This window comes from Pseudorca crassidens, chromosome 2 (genome assembly GCF_039906515.1).
Source record: "Pseudorca crassidens isolate mPseCra1 chromosome 2, mPseCra1.hap1, whole genome shotgun sequence".
NCBI classification, from domain to species: Eukaryota; Metazoa; Chordata; class Mammalia; order Artiodactyla; family Delphinidae; genus Pseudorca; species Pseudorca crassidens.
The window spans coordinates 96,843,697-96,863,289 of record NC_090297.1 but is presented as its reverse complement, the minus strand read 5'-3'; the positions used below and the strand labels follow the sequence as shown (position 1 = coordinate 96,863,289).

Sequence of the window (19,593 nt, the reverse complement as noted above, 5' to 3'; positions counted from 1 at the left end):
CTTGCCTCTTGCCCAAGGCGCCCACCGGGCCTGCCACTCCCTGCCTCGACACCGCGGCGGCCCCACAGCAAGCCCCCATCCTCCCTCCCAGCCCGCCTCCGCCTTCGGCCACCTCGGCTCCGCGGAGCCAGCCTCCCCGGGGGGCCCAGGTGGATCTTGCGGGGCGAGGAGGCCGGCGCCCGCCGGCTGCAGTGCGGCCCAGGGCCAATCTGGAAGCCGCGCGACGGTGACGCGGCCTCGGGGGGCTGGAGAAGGGGCCGACTGGGCGCGCGAGGGCTCCGTGGGGACGCCGAAGTGCAAAATATGGGCGTTCGGGTGGCCCAGAGGGACGAGGAGGGCGGCGGGGAAGAGCTGGCCCCGGCGGCTCCCAGGGAGCGGGGCGCGCGCCCGCGCGGTGGGCCGGAATCCGGAGGGGACGCGGAGGGGCGGGAGCGCGCCCCGCGGAGGAGGGAGGAGGAGGGCTGAGGAGGCGTCTCTTTGGAGGAGCCCGGCGGACAGCGCCAGACCCAGACCGAGCCTCGCGGCAGCGACAGCAACAGCAACAGGCGGCGGGCTCGGCGGGAGGCGGAGGCGGCGAAGGGGCGGGGAGATCGAGGAGGAGCGAGCCGGCCCCGCGCCGCCGCCTGTTCCCCGCCGCATGGACGAGCACCTCAGCCTCCTGCGCTCGCCGCCGCCGCCGCCCTCCGCCCGCCACCGCGCCCACCCGCCGCAGCACCCCGCGAGCGGCGACGGCGGCGGCGGCGGCGGCGCCCACACGCTGGTGAATCCCGGCTACGCAGAGCCCGCCGCGGGCCCCGAGCTGCCGCCGGACATGACGGTGGTGCCCGGGGACCACCTGCTGGAGCCGGAGGCGACCGACGGCGGGGGTGACCCGCCTCAGGGCGGCTGCGGTGGCGGCGGCGGCTGCGACCGCTACGAGCCGCTGCCACCCGCGCTGCCCGCCGCCGGCGAGCAGGACTGCTGCGGGGAGCGCGTGGTCATCAACATCTCGGGGCTGCGCTTCGAGACGCAGCTCAAGACCCTCTGCCAGTTCCCGGAGACTCTGCTGGGCGACCCCAAGCGGCGCATGAGGTACTTCGACCCGCTCCGCAATGAGTACTTTTTCGACCGCAACCGGCCCAGCTTCGACGCCATCCTCTACTACTATCAGTCCGGGGGCCGAATCCGCCGGCCGGTCAATGTGCCCATCGACATCTTCTCCGAGGAGATCCGCTTCTACCAGCTGGGCGAGGAGGCCATGGAGAAGTTCCGCGAGGACGAGGGCTTCCTGCGGGAGGAGGAGCGGCCCCTGCCCCGCCGAGATTTCCAGCGCCAGGTGTGGCTGCTCTTCGAGTACCCGGAGAGCTCCGGGCCGGCCCGGGGCATCGCCATCGTGTCCGTGCTCGTCATCCTCATCTCCATCGTCATCTTCTGCCTGGAGACGCTGCCCGAGTTCCGCGATGAGAAGTACTACACCGCCTCGCCGTCGCAGGAGCTGTTCGAGACGGCCAGCAACAGCACGTCGGGGGCTCCCGCGGGAGCCTCCAGCTTCTCGGATCCCTTCTTCGTGGTGGAGACTCTGTGCATCATCTGGTTCTCCTTTGAGCTGCTGGTGCGGTTCTTCGCTTGCCCCAGCAAAGCCACCTTCTCGCGAAATATCATGAACCTGATAGACATTGTGGCCATCATCCCTTATTTCATCACTCTGGGCACCGAGCTGGCTGAGCGACAAGGCAATGGACAGCAAGCCATGTCCCTGGCCATCCTGAGAGTCATCCGCCTGGTGAGGGTCTTCCGCATCTTCAAGCTCTCCCGCCACTCCAAGGGGCTGCAGATCCTGGGGCAGACGCTGAAGGCTTCCATGCGGGAGCTGGGGCTGCTCATTTTTTTCCTTTTTATTGGGGTCATCCTTTTCTCCAGCGCGGTTTATTTTGCGGAGGCAGACGACCCCACTTCAGGTTTTAGCAGTATCCCTGATGCCTTCTGGTGGGCTGTGGTAACCATGACGACCGTAGGTTACGGTGACATGCACCCAGTGACCATAGGGGGCAAGATTGTGGGGTCACTCTGTGCCATCGCTGGTGTCTTGACCATTGCTTTGCCAGTCCCTGTGATTGTTTCCAACTTCAATTACTTCTACCACCGGGAGACAGAAGGGGAAGAGCAAGCCCAGTACCTGCACGTGGGAAGTTGCCAGCACCTCTCCCCTTCAGCCGAGGAGCTCCGGAAAGCGAGGAGTAACTCGACTCTAAGTAAGTCGGAGTATATGGTGATCGAAGAGGGGGATATGAACCATAGCGCTTTCCCCCAGACCCCCTTCAAAACGGGCAATTCCACGGCCACCTGCACCACGAACAATAATCCCAACTCCTGTGTCAACATCAAAAAGATATTTACCGATGTTTAATATATGAAACAAGTGACATGCTGTGCCCAGTATTGTGTGGAACGTGCCCCCTTGGTCTGTGTATGTCCTTGTTTTATACATTTCCAGACCATTCATCAAGGAAAGGACATGAAGAAGTGGAAAGCACACTTCATTCTCTCTCTCCCTACTGCTTCATACTGAAACAGGTGTCTGTTTTGCAAGTGGGCTGCATTCTCTCAGCTCTCCTTTTTTTCTCTCTCTCCCTCTCTTAATATTTCGAACAACAAACTTACTTTAAACTTGATTTTTAGCACATGCTCTGTAAAAAAAAAAAAAAAAAGACAAAAAAAGAAAACCAAACAAAAAAAACTACATCCTGGAAGGAAATGAAACTAAAGAACAGAGTAACTGTCTAACCTCAGAATCCAAAGGCAGCTGTTTCTTTACTAAGTAAAGCAGGCACATACTTAAAGGATGCTTCGGTTTGATGGACCCATCAACATTACTGAATATTTAGTTCAATTGCCAACACTGTGGATAGGTGGATGAAAAGTCTATTTAGAACAATGACTTGTAAACCCACCGTAAGTTTATTTGTTTGCAACTGGAATTTCTATGTGGAAGCCCCCCTCCCGGAATTTTAAGGATCTCTACAACTTTGAACTAAGGGAAATGCCCAAGATGTCCCGATCTGACTAATTAGTTTAACTCTTTGGGGCTTGTTAAGCATTTCGAAAGTATTAGACTAAGAGATTCCTATGAAATTCTGTATTCATTCTAGCTAACATCTATCAAAGTCTAGAAACAGATGTTTTCAGTGCTGCTGAGAGAAACAAAAAAATTTCCTAATGCATCTGAGAGATAAGCTTCTGCAGTATCACAAGAAGATTAAAGTGGCAGACACTCCTTCCAGCAGAAGTTACTAATTCGGACCTGACTGATGCAGTTCCCATAGCAACCCATGTTTCCCGGGAAACCCGAAAAGGTTGTCATGGCATCTCTTGCTCTCTAGCCCCACCCCCTAGCCCCTGCTGTTTCCACAGTAACCTTTCCAGATGGTTCCTACTTACATGATTTCACAAGGAAAACCACTGTTTGAATAAACCGCACAAGTAAAGTCTGAGAATCCAAAGTGGTGAAATGAATCACAAAATGCATATTTTTACTACAGAAAATCACTGATGTCATCCCATATTGACTGAATTGAAAAGGAAAATATCGTCATTGGAATGTTAAATATACACTACAGTAAGCCATGATTTGAATGAAATGCCAGTAATTAGGCAATCATTTTAAAAGATGCTTCTCTACTGTTTTCCCAAGAAGCCAACAAATGAAGTTAAAAAGCAAATGTCAAAGTGTTCTGCACATAAGCAAGTGAAAGATTCAGTCAATATACCTGAAACCTTACTACAAGGGACCTTCAGACTTCCTCTTTAAAAACATTATCCAGATCCCACAACAACAGTGTCACCATCACAGCCCTTGAAAAACTAAATATACTTGAAAAATATAAAGGATGCACACTTTTAACTGAGGGAATTGCAGACAATCAATAAGAAGGAGGAACAGGAAGTAACCAAACCTTGGGGAAGTACTTGCAAGTTTCAGCCATGTGCCAGGGATGGCCAGAAGACAGCATCAGGTGAGCACTGTGGGAGCTACTGAGAACACTCTCTTTTTGTACAGGGAACCAGGGGGGTACCATTCATATCTAGATTTGTGCTAACTTGCAAAATCAATAGTTTTATATTTATTATATGCTAGGTGCCTTTTAAAGATCATTTATAACACCTTTTCTGTTTGATGTCCAGGTTGCCAACTATTCTTTGGTTTCCATTGTTTATTGCAAAAAAGTGGGAAAAGGATCATTTCTCTTCAGAATAACCTTCACCCAAACTGAGCTGAAAATGATTCCATTCCTTTTACTAACCTCCTTGGCTTCTGAACAACGTGTTTCCCCTGAAAAAAGGATAAAAGGCAGACCTGCTGTTAGATTATTGGTCTGATTTCATTTACATAATTATTTAGTAGTGTGCAATTGTACAATTCTTCAAAACAAAGATGGTTAAAATTGCAATAAGGGTAACATTTTATTTTAGCATATTCCATTTATTGAATATACATTATATAAAGTATAAATTATACACTATGCACAATTGCTTTTTGGTTTGATAGGTTTAACTATTTTATCCTAGAGTAAGTGAGAGTAACACTATTTTTAAAGCTCATAAAATATTTTCAGGTAGTCAGAAGCCTACTTACTTTATTATTTGTGCATTTGAGAGAGTGAAAAATAATGATTACAACTATATAAGGGGGAAGAGGAGAAAAAGACAAAAGAAAAACAAACAGAAGCAAGAAATCTGTGTACCTGGTCATAGAGTCATTGTTCTTATATATGGTCTTCGAAATAGAACTCCTTTATCTAGTTCCCTTTGCTACTTGTTTGAGGCTTTAACATTGATCCACCTTTTGACCAAACTTTTGGTATTCTTAATGACCAGAAGTTGTTTTTAGGACCCATTTTAGTGGTGATATGTAGATACACTCTAGTAATTACATAAGAATAATTTTTGTATCTGTTCTTAAAAGATGTTAGCATAAAGATGAACAAAGTGCAGTAACAGTTTTATTCACAGTTACTCAGAAGATGTAGAAACCCTGATTAGTTCTATAAGTAAATTACGGTTGTGCCATAATATTTGGAATTGTATGGTTTTAAAATAACAGTAATACAAAGGAGACTTTTTTTAACCCAGAAAAATATGACTTTTGAGTCATAACTTTGAGGTAGTGTTATTCCTTCTGGTCGCCATATTGTAAGCTCCTTGAAGGTTATAGGTTCTCTACAGGTCTTGACAAAGTTTTGGATTCTAGTGCCCAGCACCAAATGTAGCACCTTGTTTGTATTCAATACATTTGATGAGTGAATGGCTATTATCTTACATTAGTGTTATTTTCAGGCTTTTAATGAAGTGATTTAAAGCATAAGTTCTGCAGTCATATTGCCAGGGTTTGAATACTGTATGACCTTGAGCAAATTACTTAATCTGTCTGTGCTTCAGTTTCCTTATTTGTAAAATGAGGATAATAAATAGTACCTCATAGGGTTGTTGTGTTACCCTCATAGGGTAAATGTTAATGCAGGTATATTGCATCAGAGATTTTGCCAAGAGATTACATTACATTATTTGCTAAGGGATTACATTATGATTGTGATCATTACAGGCACTGTATAATTAATAGCAAGCCTTGTGAATGGCATGAAATACATCAATTATCAGTGTCTTCCTATTTACTTTCTATAATAACAATAATAATTACGATTTGTTAAGGGTCAATCATGTCCAGGACACTTCTCAACTCTGCAAGGTAAGTGGTATTAACCCTATCTTAGGAGGGTAAAAAACAGATGGTTAAAGCTAAGTGATTTCCCTAAGACTTCACAGCCAGCAAGAAATCCAGCATGATTTAAAGCTAGGTCATTGTGGCCCCAAAACCCATGTTCCCTTTATTGAGTGACTTGAAAGAGATTGAGAAAATAAATTTCTTATGCTTTTAGGTTTGACTTCAGCCCATGTTACTAATTAATGAATTCATGTGAAGAACATATTTCCAGAAACGTAATTCATTCAGCGTACCGAAAAATTAACCCTTTTTTAACCATCAGATATTTTTAACCATAGGGACCAAATATGGTATTTAAATCAGATGAAGAGACTGACTTTTCTAGTAACAAAAGATTATTTTCTTACACGATTGATTTATCTGGATTTAATATTATAGTACTCAGAAAGTATAATTAGTCTTGGTAGTGATACCTGCTAGGACAATGGATATTTTTTCAGTTTTAAGATTAATTTCGTATTTCCGTGTGTTTTAATCTACAAGAGATGATACTATTGCTATTATGCAGATTGTTATTTTTCCATCTTCTCATACTTTGCTTAGGTTACTGAAGAACCATGCCAGAAAATAGTATAAACATTTTGACTGTCCCTTATTAAGAAGGGGGAAATTACTTAGAACAATAGCATGGAAAGCAGAAGGAGGTTGCCATTTCATTGAAATTTGTGACATTATTGCCTAACCTAACCACTCCATGAATCTTTAAGAGCAACTGTGCTTAAAAAAACAATTAGAATATAATAGTGACCCACATGATAGTTGTAGCCCCTTCCCTGAGGTCCTAAGGCATTTAGAAAATGAAAATGGGTAGTGAATTGGGCTTAGAGCAGAATGCTGATGAGTCTAAGTTTACACATGCTACTTAGCTTTGTCAAACCACAGACGTCACTGAGCTCAATTGCTTGTTTTGAACGTTGAAAGGTATACGTATGTCTGTGTGTACAAGAGATTCATGGGAGGAGGTGTGATTGGATCAACACACATCTGTCAAAACCCTGGGAAAATGTATATACCCTATAGCTGGTGAATCCAGAGATAAAAACAATAACATTGCTATTGTTTTATTTCTTATGTATTGTTTTAAACTGATATTATAGCAAATTTAAATACCCACCAACTAAGGTGACATAATCACAAATGGCTACACATAAGAGGAGTGTTATATCAGTTATTTCTCAACTTTGAAATAAAATTTGGGGATTGAAAATTTAAATACACAGTATGAAGAAATTCAAAGCTATGGTTCATATACATAAAGCTTATTGTTTACCTCTTTGGTATATAACATACTCAAGTAATTGCTTTGCTGATCATATATAAATCCAATATATATAATATATGCCAATAATCTATTCCTTTGAGAACCGTAACTGTAATTTACTGACTTCTCAATACATTTAAAATGTCAACATTTTCTACAGTAGTTACGAGTTCTTTCTACCTCTCAACTGTGAATAGAAGTGATAGCCCCTCCCACTAAGAAATGCAGAGAAGCACATGTGCCCCCGAGTCTGAAGACTTACAGAAACACTGTGAGATAGAGGTAAATGGGGAAGAGGATATTGAGGGATTGCATTTTAGGGTGGGGTTTTTCTTTCTGTTTTGTATTTGGCCTTTTAAACTAAGGAGAATAAGACTATTGCTTTTATACTACTAATTTCCTACATTTTGTGTAGTAATTTTATACATAAATGAAACCACTTGTTTTTTATAACCTGCTGAAAGTGGTTGATAATATTTGAGAGAAGGCAAATCAGAGAAGACAGGAAGAAGGGAAGCCATGCAGAACCCAAACCTTACCACTGTTACTCAGCCCCCAACCTCCTGCCAAAAAATGGCCATTGCCACAGAGTATACATGATAATAGTATTCTTTAAATTATTCAAACAGGTTAGAAAATTTTCAAATATTTGTCTTTGTTTTCAGTGATGCTATGAACTAATTTTGCCTTTGACATTGTAAAGAAAAAACATTTTACAAAAAAACGTTTTCATGTTTTTTCTCTCTCTTTTTTTCTTTTTTTTGGTACTGGATGTGTTTTTTCTTACATTTCAGAGTTTGCACCATTAAACCATCAAATGCATTAAAGAAGAGATCTGGAAAAGAGGCTTCATCATTTTCTTGGGAGCCATTTTATTATTGTTGCAATCTAAATAGTGCAGAATAGGAACTCTCGCTTGAAAAGTAAATCCTGGGATTCTGATTGTTAGTAAGATAACATTTAAATGAACAAAAAATCATGTTTCCTCCTATCTGAAGAATGTTAGGAATAAACCTGTGCATGCAGGGCTCTGACTTTGCAGATCCAGGGATCATAGCCCCCAGCATGGTGATAGGGAATGGAGAGGAGCTTTTTCTCTACCGATGAGCCCCCAACCTCACCCTCACCCCTCCCTTGAGAGCACAAAGGCTCTGGGGAATCTCTGTGGAGATCCCCACCAACTCCTTAGAATGAAAATCAGCATTGTGCCTACGTGTTATAGGCCAATCAGCACTGCTGTTTCACTTGTTTTCCACTAAGTTTATTTTAAACTCTTTTTCTTTAAGAATCCTAAGGTTCTTATTTTTTTGCATTTAAACATGTTCCTTAAATTAAAGCCTTTAATTTAATTTGGAAGAGAAACCAGTGGGGTTAATTTATTACACACACGCCCACACACACACACACACACACACACACACACACGCATGCACACACACTTCACCTCTTCATAAGTTATTTCCTATCCTAAGATGTATTTACTTGTTGTCTGTAGATCTAAACAGTCTAATTCTTTTTCTGAAAATTAGTGAATTTCCAAAATATTTGCTTTCATTCATATGTGCAGCATAAACATTTACAAATCATTTTTATTTTTTAAAGCCTTGCTTAAAAGGCAGTTTTATTGTATCTATTAATGGAGTAATATGTATTAGATTCAAAAAGTAGTAAATACATTCAGTCTATAACTGAGTTTTGTCATTTCGCCTCCTAAATATCTCTATAAAGAATCCACTTTTCTAGATCGCTACCACTACCAGAGTCTACACTCCTATCACCTCTATGCTGGATAAGTGTGAAGGTCTCTTAACTGGCCTTCCCACATTTCCTGTGGCCAACCTGACCCTTTCTCCACCTGCTAGCCAGAATGATCTTTTCGAGACTCGATCTGATTATATCACCTGCCTCTGCTTAAAATTCTCTCAAGGTTTTTTCCTGTTCTTTGGGTCTATTAGTATAGAGACCCAAAGGCCTAACATAGCCTTCATGGCCCCATAGGATCTGGCTCAGCCCTCGTGTCTAGCCTTATCCTATACCTGTGCTCCTTCCCTCATTCTGCTGTACTCCAGCAACCCTGATCTTCTTCCAATTACAGAATAAGCTCCCTTTTTAAGAATGGGGATCTTTGCAAATGTTCCCACTACTGGCCCCTTCCTTCCCTCCTCATCTCATTCACTTCTATTTTGACTTCAGTACTTCCTCCAAGATATCTCTCATGACTGGTTTAATCAATTCCTCTATTATGGTATATTTCATCAAATTTAAGTGCTTTTGATTATTAGAACCACCATTATTTTATATGCCTTTAAAAACAAAGAAAACCTGCCAATTATACGGGAAAGTACCAGTGATTTTAAGGTACATCCTAATTTCATAGCTGCTCAAATCTAAAACAGTATATCTTAGAATGAGTTGAATATAGTATGTTATCTTGACATAGCTGTAATTTTACATTAATTTGTGTTGTATAATTAATGTCTATTTCCTCTGTGAGAGTGGGGACTGTATCTCTCTTTGTTCACCGTTGAATCCCTTCCCATTCTCTCTGGAATCTGTTCAGGCTTTCACCCCTACCACTTCACCAAAAGTGTACTTTTCAGGGTCAGTGGTGACCTCCTATAGCTATACCCAGGGCCATTTCTCAGTAATCATTTCATTTGACCTATCAGAAGCATTTGGCACTGTAGAATACATTCCCACTTCTGGGAAGAAATTTTTCATTTAACTTTCAGGATACCACACTCTGGATTTTCTTCCTACCTCTCTGACCTTTCCTACTCAAACTCTTTTACTGGTTCTTCCTCACCTCTCCCGTGTCTTCATGTTGGAGAAACCCATGCTCCATGGCTTAGTCCTTAGACCTCTTTTCTTTCTGAATTCAGTCTTATTCTCATAGCTTTAGATGATCTATACGTAAATTTATATCTCCCACTTGGACCCCTCTCCCGAACTCCAGATTGAATTTCCGATTGTCTACTTGACATCTCCACTTGCACAGCTAATGTCTATCTCCAACTTAATATATCCAAAACTGAGCTTCCTTCTCCTCCCCCACCCCCGCCATCAAACCTATGCCTCCTGACTTCTTCCCCATCTCAGTTACTGGCAACTTCAATTTTCCAGTTGCTCAAGCTAAAATCCTTCGAATCGTCTTTCTCTCTTTCTCTTACACCCCTTATCCAATCTGTTTGCAAATCCTATTGGCTCCACTTTTTAAATGTTTCCAGAGTCTTACCACTTCTGCTACCATTCAAGCCATCGTTATCTCTCATCTGGTTTTTACAGATGATTTTTAACCTTCCTGACTGGCACCCTGCCTCCTATCCTTTCCCCTGCCTGAGTCTATTCTCAACATAACGGCCAGAGTGTTTCTTCTAAAACACTTGTCAGATCATGTTACTTCTTTGCGGCAAAACCCCCACTTGACTCCCCGTTTCACACAGTATAAACTAAAGACCTTACAGTGGCCTACAAGGCCCTACCTCATCTAGCCCCCGTTACCCTTCTGATCTTATTTCTGATTCCTCTTCAGATTCATCCTTAACTGCAGCTGCACTGGCCTCCTTGCTTTTCCTCAAATGTATCTGGCATGCTCTGTTCAGGTCTCTGTACTTCCTATTCCCCTGCCTGGAAGGCTGTAGCGTCTGCTCTCTGCACGGCTCGTTCTTTCACCTCCTTAGGTGTCACTGTCTCAGTGGAGCCTCTCCTGGCTGCTCTGTTTAAAATTGCCACCTCCACAGGACTCCCTATACCTTCCTCTGATCTGTTTTATCCTCTAAAGTATTAGACATTTCACTTACTTTGTTTATTGCTGTCTTCCCTTCACTTCCATGAGAACAAAGATTTTTGTCTGTTCTTTGGGACTGTATCCTCCAAGGCCTAGAATATTACCTGGAATAAGGTTAGTGCTTAATGAGTATTTATTTGAGGGAGCGATGAGAAGAAGGGAATAGCATTCCAGTTTGAGCGTTTTTAAACTACAAACAAAATGTTCGTGTTGTGTATCTATGCTTCATTTTATCACTGTGAGGCTTGTACTCCTCACCATGCTCTTTTGGATGAAATTCCTCGTCATTGGTTCACTGGAGAAGCCTTCCATTTGGCAAAACATGCTCCAGCAGGGGCGTGTTAAATATAACATTATATGTGATGTCGCTCCTAATCACCAAGGGTATCTGGAAGTCAGAATGCCTCACAGAGACGGTGTTTCCTACCTAATAGCTAATAGAATGCTCTTTATAAATGATATTCAGTATATACTTGTTGACTGGTTGACCCAAGTAGTACAGACAGCAAAAATCAGAACAAGCAAGTAATATATCCAGGAACTTACCTATCTAGCAGACATTCTAAGAAACTTCCCTGTAAGTTCAGTCTTGGTTTCAGTTAATAGTGAGTCCTTAAACACCCATGGGGTCTTCAGGACTATGGAAACTGATTGAATAAATTATTAGAGATCTCATCAATGAATCACGTTAAAGAATTATATTACTGTACATAAGGCCTTACTGGATAAAAGTATTTCTTTTACAATATAACCTAATTTTTCATGTAGTTGTCAAGTTATGTGGTAGGATCACAAAAATAGGCTATTTTTAAAAGTGATTTGTTCCTGTATGAAAGAAGATCCATCCATGAGAAATAAGGATGGATTCTTAGAATGACAGTTATAATGGCAAAACTTAAGCTGCTTCTAAATAAAATAAGATGGAAGGTGAGAGGCAGTCCAGTAGCATATGTTGGTATTGGGAGATTCCTAGCAGCCTTGAAAAGCCAAAGTGTAGTATGGAATTACTGAAACTAATTAAAACATTGATATAAATGAGTACTGCAGATATTGCCATGATTTTAGGCAATATGATAACAAATGCACTTTCTTCTGCTGTAGGAAATGGGGATTCTCCTGATGTGAATAGCAAGGAACTTTCCCCACACCACTTCTTAATTTTCTCCTTTCCCTGGATTTCTCAGGCAGACCAGACCAGAGATTCACCTGGGTGTTGCCTCTGCATATGCAGTGGCACAATTTCCTTACCAGATACGTCACCAAATTAATCAAACCTAATGCATGTCTGCATATGCTTGAGGTTACATCTGTAGACCAGTAGAACTTAGAAACTCTTTCATCTTCTATCACTTTGTACAATTAAGACCACATACGACAGAGATCATTTCTCTCTTCTGAGGACCCATTGTTAGGACTTTTTAAAGAAATGACACAGACTAGAGAATTGAAAATGCATAATTTTCATTTCTTTTTTTTTTCTGGTTTTGGGTGAGGAATTGTAACGTTGTTTATTTTTATTATTTAACTCAATATGGGTTTTTCCAGATATTCTGTTGTAACCTGGTATAGCCAAGGTATTAGATATTTAAGAGGCAGCCTCACATGCCATTACATTTTATATTTACCTCAGGTAAGACTACAGGACAAAACAAAATACCTGGTGTATTTGAGGAAGAGCAATGTGTATTTGAGGAATTCACTAATCTATTACTTTTATAAGAAATTGTAATTAAAATCAGTTAAACAAGAGTGACTATATGTGAGATTTAAAAATGTAGTAAGCGACTAAAATCCATAGAGAGAAATAATTTCTCCAAGTAAGAACTGTGTCTGAGTTGCTTTATACCTAGATTCTGTAAACTTTTTACCTGCAAACATTTTAACTCATTTTGAAAGGTCAATTTATATTGCTATAAATTATATTACTATAAATATATTACTATGTGAATTGAGGAGATTTATTTTTAGTAGACCTAAATACTGCTTAAAGTAGTATTGCTTATACCTCACAGCTCATTTTCGCATGACTTTCAGATTTTTGACAAAGCTCACATCTTGGCACATTACCAGTTTTAATCACTGTGTGAGTTTAAACTTTTTCTGCTCCCCAAGAGTGCATAATTTCCAAGAGGACAATCAGAGAATTATACATAACTTAGCAAGAACTCTTTCTAGTCCTTGGGGCTAATTCATGACCATTTAGCTGGTAGAATTTGTAGAAGTTGTTGATGTGCAGCCAACTGCAAGTTATTTAGTAGATGTCAAAGTATAGACACACGAGGACAAAGTTCCCATAACACCGCGTCACAGAATGATTTCAGCTTTTTCCTTATCAGACACAAGTTAGTGAGGCTAACAGGTAACCTGGATATCTGCATCTCTTTCATTTAGGCCTGAGTAGAGGTATCAGTTACTTTTTCACAGACTTGATAGCTATTGAAATTTGACTATTCTTATCCTTTTTTCTTGCTTTATATCTTAGAATATTTATTTGGTCAAATATTGATATCTTCAATTATAAGTCACCATTATACTTTCTTTCTCTCTTCTGTAATTTTGATACTTAAGTCAATGTTCATTTTTCTAAGCCCTTCAACCCATTTCTTAGCCACTAATAGAAACAATATGACTACCATCTAAAATCACTTTTATTTTTTGTTTTGTTTCTGTTGAATTGCAACTCCTTCCGCACCTACAGTCTATTAGGATGCCAAGCTGTACCAGACTTAATAATCCCAAGAGCCTTGAAGCAGGTATTGACACATGAAGTTAAAGAAAGCCCCAGCCCCTTATATAAAAAGGGTGCATCAAGAAAAGAATAGCTTAATAGAACCATCTCAAGGTAATCAAAGCTGCAGTAGCATTGAGCAGAAGCTAGGCACTGAGGAAATAAAAAGATTATCATATCATTCATGTTACTTGTGATTTCTTATAATTAGTTGTCATCAATAGCTAGTAGACCACTGTAATTTTAAAACTTTCATAATGAACATTAAGTGTACTATGATGCAAGAATGTACTCTTGCTTTTTGACTGAAGACCAGGGTTAAGAAGAAGTTACTTCCTTCATGAAGGATGAGCAAGTATAATCCAGACCAAAAAGGAAGACTTTTCACTAGATAATTTCCCAGAATAGTAGGTATACACCATATAGTTTAGTGAGTGAATGAGTCTTGCATGAAAAGCACAGTCAAATTCCAGGTGGCCATGATTAGGCATTTACAACTGGTTTTGAGACACCTGCTAAGACCAGGAGTATTTATGAGAAACAGTCTTCTCTATGTATTATGATGGATTATATTCACATATTGAAATCTGAAGCTGAGTGTAGGATTTTCTGTTTTTGTATGTATAAGTAGCACAATTAGTAAATCTCTAGAGTACATAAACCTAATTTTTATATATCCATTCATTCATTCAACGTATGTTTACTGCATAGCTCCTATGTGTAGACACTGTACAAAGTAATAGTGATTTATTCATTCACTGAGCATATAAAGTGTCTACTGTGTGCCAGACACCATTCTATATTCCGAATGTAGCAGTGAACAAGAGAGTTGTGCTGCCTTATGCTATTTTTAAGAAACACTTTATTATCCTTATTTCCAGATGATTTTTTTGTAGTTGGGGAGAGGAAAGCAATACACTTGAACACTTATTTCTTGGTTCTCCACAGACCTTGGTTAAGTGGCTATTGTTATCTTAATTTTTTATTCCCTAAAGTGGTATATAACTGTACAGAGTTCATATTTTAAAGGATCAATAGATTTGAAAGTTATTTGTAATGACAGGGTAATCTGTCATTACAGATTATCTGTAGTTCTAGGTACATTTGTAGTACCTAGAACCTGGTTGTCAAAATACTCATTTTGAGACTGTTTCTCTCTCTCCTTTTTTTTCCTCTCCATAACACTTATCTATTCACTTCAAAGGAGTTCTCTTCTTAGATTACCACAGTGGGATGCACAGCCAGAAAAGAAACAACACCTTGAAAATACATTGAGAAGATTGATACATGTATTTTTCTAAAAATCAGTAGACTGTACCTTTCAGATGGTTGTAAAGATGAAGATAAATTTTCCCATTCCAAAAACAATCACATTGGTTTAGACTACATTTGGAATTCATTATTAATAAGGGGAAAAAGGTTCATAATTTCAGCATACTCTGAAACTGTTTCTGACTTATCAATTAAAAGCCCTCAATATGTGGTTAATGCATTTAGAAAATTAAGTTGCTCAAACTTCTCAAGGTAACAGTAAAAAAAAAATAAAGTTTTTAAAAGTGTAATGAGTAGAATATTTAATATTGACCTAAAGTCTACAATTTTTTAAAAACTAAATATACAGTAAATTATTGTGTTTACTCTGTCCAACAGATACCTGAAGAGCCCTACGTAAAGAACTGTAGAGCTGCACTGACCAGTAGGATGCTCTTTTTAAATTGCTTAGATCAAGAATACAGTGTTGGTTATATTGCTGATGGACAGTGATCTGTCTGCCAGCACATACTTTTGTTTCAGTTGACATTAAATAACATGTCTCTAAGAAATGCTTCATATACAAGAAACAGCTCTGAACCTGGAGGATTCTCTTCAAATTGTGTGCAATATAAAAGATATTGACCAAGAAATAAAGAAGAACATTAAAAATAATAAAGTATCATTTCAACCTTTTGACATTTTGATGATATTTAATCATCCAAAAACTAATCGCTACTGCTAATAAAGAAAACCTAAATGTTTGTTTCTAACAAGGCAACTTATTACACTGTTTTCTTCTTTCATTTAATTACTGGACTACGTTTAATCATGATGTATATTAATGTTATCTTCTCTGTTCTGAGTTATGTGCAACTTTATTTGTGAACGTGTGTTTTGTACCAAAGCCTCTCATACATAAATTAGCCCGTTTATATGTAAATAAGCGAAGTCTACACTGTGCCCAGATGAATGGTATTAAAGACAGACTTGCCTAAAAGAAATGTGCCTTGCTTGATTAAACATTCTTTTATTTTTTGATTCAAAATGATAGATTTGCAAATTAGTCTTGTAGGTAGGTTTTAGCAGAGCTTAACTTTAAAAAATATAGTAGTACCTATTATATGTTTAAGTTGTCTATCTTAACTAAAATTTTAACATTTAGTTATACCTTTCAACAGTTCATATATAATATACTAATTTAATTTAGTTTTCATATGATGTTTGGTGTGGTGAGACAAAGCACATTCTTAAAGATATATACAATATTTCATCTAATGTTTTAAGAATTTCTTTAAAAATTGTATCTGTAAAAGTTTTCTTGACTCATTTTCTATTTTTATATTCTTTTAGAAATGGAACTTTTTTCAGTTAAAAAGAAAAGCAAAGTTTTATTTGTAAAAGAGATTTAGGAGATCATTAAAATGGTTTCCCATTTGGGGACATTTCACTTCTGTGCCATTATTAATGTATTTACTGTGACATTTCAGCAGAATGGTAGCTATTTGCATATTATTTAATAAGCCTTATGGAAAGTTAAACTGTGAACATTTAATATAAAGAAGACTTTTCATTTCCATATTTCATTTTCAAAATATACCTGAACAAATGTGTAAAACTCCAACCTCCTGCTATTTAAATGCATAACAATGCTAAGTTATAATACGAGTACTTGTAGAATTTCAATTACTATCAAAATATTGTTGTAGGAAAGCCAAAATTATAACACTTTTTGATGTCCTGTAGAAGGAAATGCAGGTGATGAATTTCACTGTTAACATATAAGAATCAGTAACTGAAACAATCTTATACCTACTAGCAGCGAAACAGACAGGAGATACAATCCAGGTAACTTTCTTTGAGGCAACGTCTACAATGGATTTTGCACAATCTGCTGGTAATTTCTCTGGTCAAAACTTTGAGACCAGATCACTCTAGGAAAAAAGGAAGTAAAGGAAAAATGACAGCTGTCTCAGATTTGAGCTATGTGAACCTCCAATCTGGATAATTTGTGATTAAAGTGAAAATATAGCCACCACGGTGTTTTTGCTCTGTGTTAGCCTGTGTAGTAGAGACACTGGCCCAGAGAATAGTCCATTTCCAGCCACCTTAATACTCATAACTGATGATCACAGCCTGGTCACATCAGCTATTGGGATGATTGAAACAAACCAAACAACTGTCCTAATAGGAGGTCTTAGAACATGCAGATGTTTTAGTAAGGATCAGTAGGTGTTACCAAAATAGACACAAGAGCTACCTTTATAAAATACCAATGACACAACCTTAAGCATTATAGTATGTTTAATATCATATCCACATTATTATTATAGGCTACAGTTTCAAATAAAGACAAAATCTGGGGCTTCCCTGGTGGCGCAGTGGTTGAGAGTCCGCCTGCCGATGCAGGGGACGATGAGAGGCCCGCGTACCGCAAAAAAAAAAAAAGACAAAATCTGGACTTTGCAATAAAACACAGTATGGTACCAGATGAAGAAACTTGTCATATCAAGTATGGTTCACCAAATGGGTAGTAAAAATAGTATTATTCTAGATATCAGGAAACCAGAATTCTTACCCACTTTCTGCCTGTGGGACCCTAGATAAGTCACTTACCACTGCTAGGCTGCAGTTTCCTAATGGCAAAATGAATGTTCTGGGTTACTCTCCAAAGCCCTTTCCAGCCCCCAAATTCTCATTATATGCATTTGAAAAGGCTTTGAAGCATACTTAAGTACTCAGATTTTTTATGAATTTCTGAAGGAATGAATAAATTGAAATAAGATTTAAGTCTTGAAAGTGTCATAAATATATCATTCTTCAAATTGCTTGTGAGAGAGAATATGGGATTTTTTTCTCCTCTGAGAATTGTCACTGGTCTATAAATGGGATCATGAAAAAGTAGAAAAAATCACTCTCCGGAATGGAAACAGATTAATGTATTACCTGAAAAGGAGGGGAGGTTAGTTTTTTTAATTTAATTTGATGTTAAGGTGATTTGAAATCATATATGAAATGCTAAAGCTATAGCAGAGCTTTATCATACTCAACATTATAATCCTGGGAGTAGGAGAAGGTAGGAAGAGGTTAGAGGGATAGGAGTGTTTGCCTTATGATCTCTTGATTATTTCCGCATAAGCCGCAGTTTGGTAGAGCAGGTGTCTCTGTGCTTTCATGCTGGCTTTACCAATAACTCTCATGTGCCCTAGGAAAGTCCCTTTAACGTCACTGAGCCCCAATTCCTTTTAGTAGTCTGTATGCTTCTTTACATCTTTGAAAATTCTGTATTGTTTTCAGATGGTTGTAATATACATGTTCATGTCCATGTTGCTCCCCTCCAGTCACTTAGATGCCACATCTCTACTCATGTGACTGAACAGACTGCAAATCCAAACATTCATGTTTCCAATGTTTGCTAATTGACTTCAGCAAGATGTAAAACATGGAAATATTTTTATTTTGACCACGGTTTAATTATGATTTATCATTTCATCTTTGAATGTTGTTAATTGTCTAAATGAAACGTCTGCTCAAGTGAACCTTTTTTAAAAATGTTGTAGTTGAATAAACACTTAGCAAATCAAAATTAAGTATATTATGTTTCCCAGTGAACTGTAGCTGATTGTAAGGTGCATTTTTGTCACATTTAGAAGTTAATACCTTTTTGGCCCCAGAAACAATGGCTATGAATTAAAATAATATTCACAGAATTTTGTAAATTTTTGTGAATAAAAAAGAGGCTTGATAGAGCCACATTGTAATTAATTTTGCTCAGGAGTGAGAAACAAAATTCAGGGATAACCCAAACACTTCTGTTTGGCTTTAGTGGACAGTTGGGAAGACGAAAGGTTATAGGTTTTGTACGACATAGGTAAGATGCCCATAGGCAATTATACCCATTGTAAAAGAAGAGTATATTCTGGTTGCTGGTTTATGGTAGAAAGAGATTAGTATAGAAAGATGCTAAAATATGGACACTAGAGAAATTGTTAAAATGATAGTCCATTTGAATAATACAGAAATATTTTGTCATACTGAGATTATCTGTCCAGAAGTATAGTCTTATATCCTTCCATTCAGAAAAGGGGGCAGTTTTTAAAAACCTCTATCATAATAGGAAATGTATGTTTTGACTAGTGGAGCAATTCATTAAAACATTTAATCTGGTAATTTTGGTAATGTGAATCTGAATTTTCACTTTCGGTGTAATTAAGTGTCTTAATGTATTAGTGTTAGTGATCTTTGTAAGAAGTAATTTAACTATTTTTTTTAAAGTTGATGAAATTTGCTAAATGGTGATTCTAGCATATTGTGTTAATAGTGTATCTTACAACAATTTGTGAACTGACCATATGAAATCAAAACATAGTAGTATCTCTTCCAGTAAATTGTTTCCATGGTGTGATCTCTTAATACCAGGTTTGGGGTGGGGAGGTTAAGTATTTAGTTTACGTAAAACTAACTGTCAAACTGTTTTTCCTAAATGCCATGAAAGTGTATGATTATAAACAAAATAGGAATATCCTATTAAGGACACTGTATAGACCATTTTTGAAATGATATAATTTCTGTTAAAAAGTTTCTACACATATGAGGGAAAGCAAGCAGTGTGTGTAGTATTTCTATGTAATATGCTAAATGTTTTAGAATCCATTTTTGAAATCTTATGCAGATAGAAAGTATGCACATATCAGAAAAACAAATACAACTACAACACTTCAGTTTTTTCAGAGATGTCTTGCATTTATTATCTCATACTTTTCAAAGATCATTAACATATCTTATTTAATCTTAAAATATCCTTATGA

At 38.9% G+C, this 19,593-nt stretch overlaps 1 protein-coding gene across 1 annotated transcript; it reads left to right on the top strand.

Moving 5' to 3' along the window:
* Window positions 1-588: 588 nt before the first annotated feature.
* Window positions 589-17,288, top strand: KCNA3 (potassium voltage-gated channel subfamily A member 3). Its single transcript, XM_067727217.1, has 2 exons — window positions 589-3,992; window positions 15,185-17,288. The coding sequence occupies exon 1, from the start codon at window positions 638-640 to the stop codon at window positions 2,384-2,386; it is 1,749 nt and encodes a 582-aa protein (XP_067583318.1). The 5' UTR covers window positions 589-637; the 3' UTR covers window positions 2,387-3,992; window positions 15,185-17,288.
* The last annotated feature ends 2,305 nt before the right edge of the window (window positions 17,289-19,593 follow it).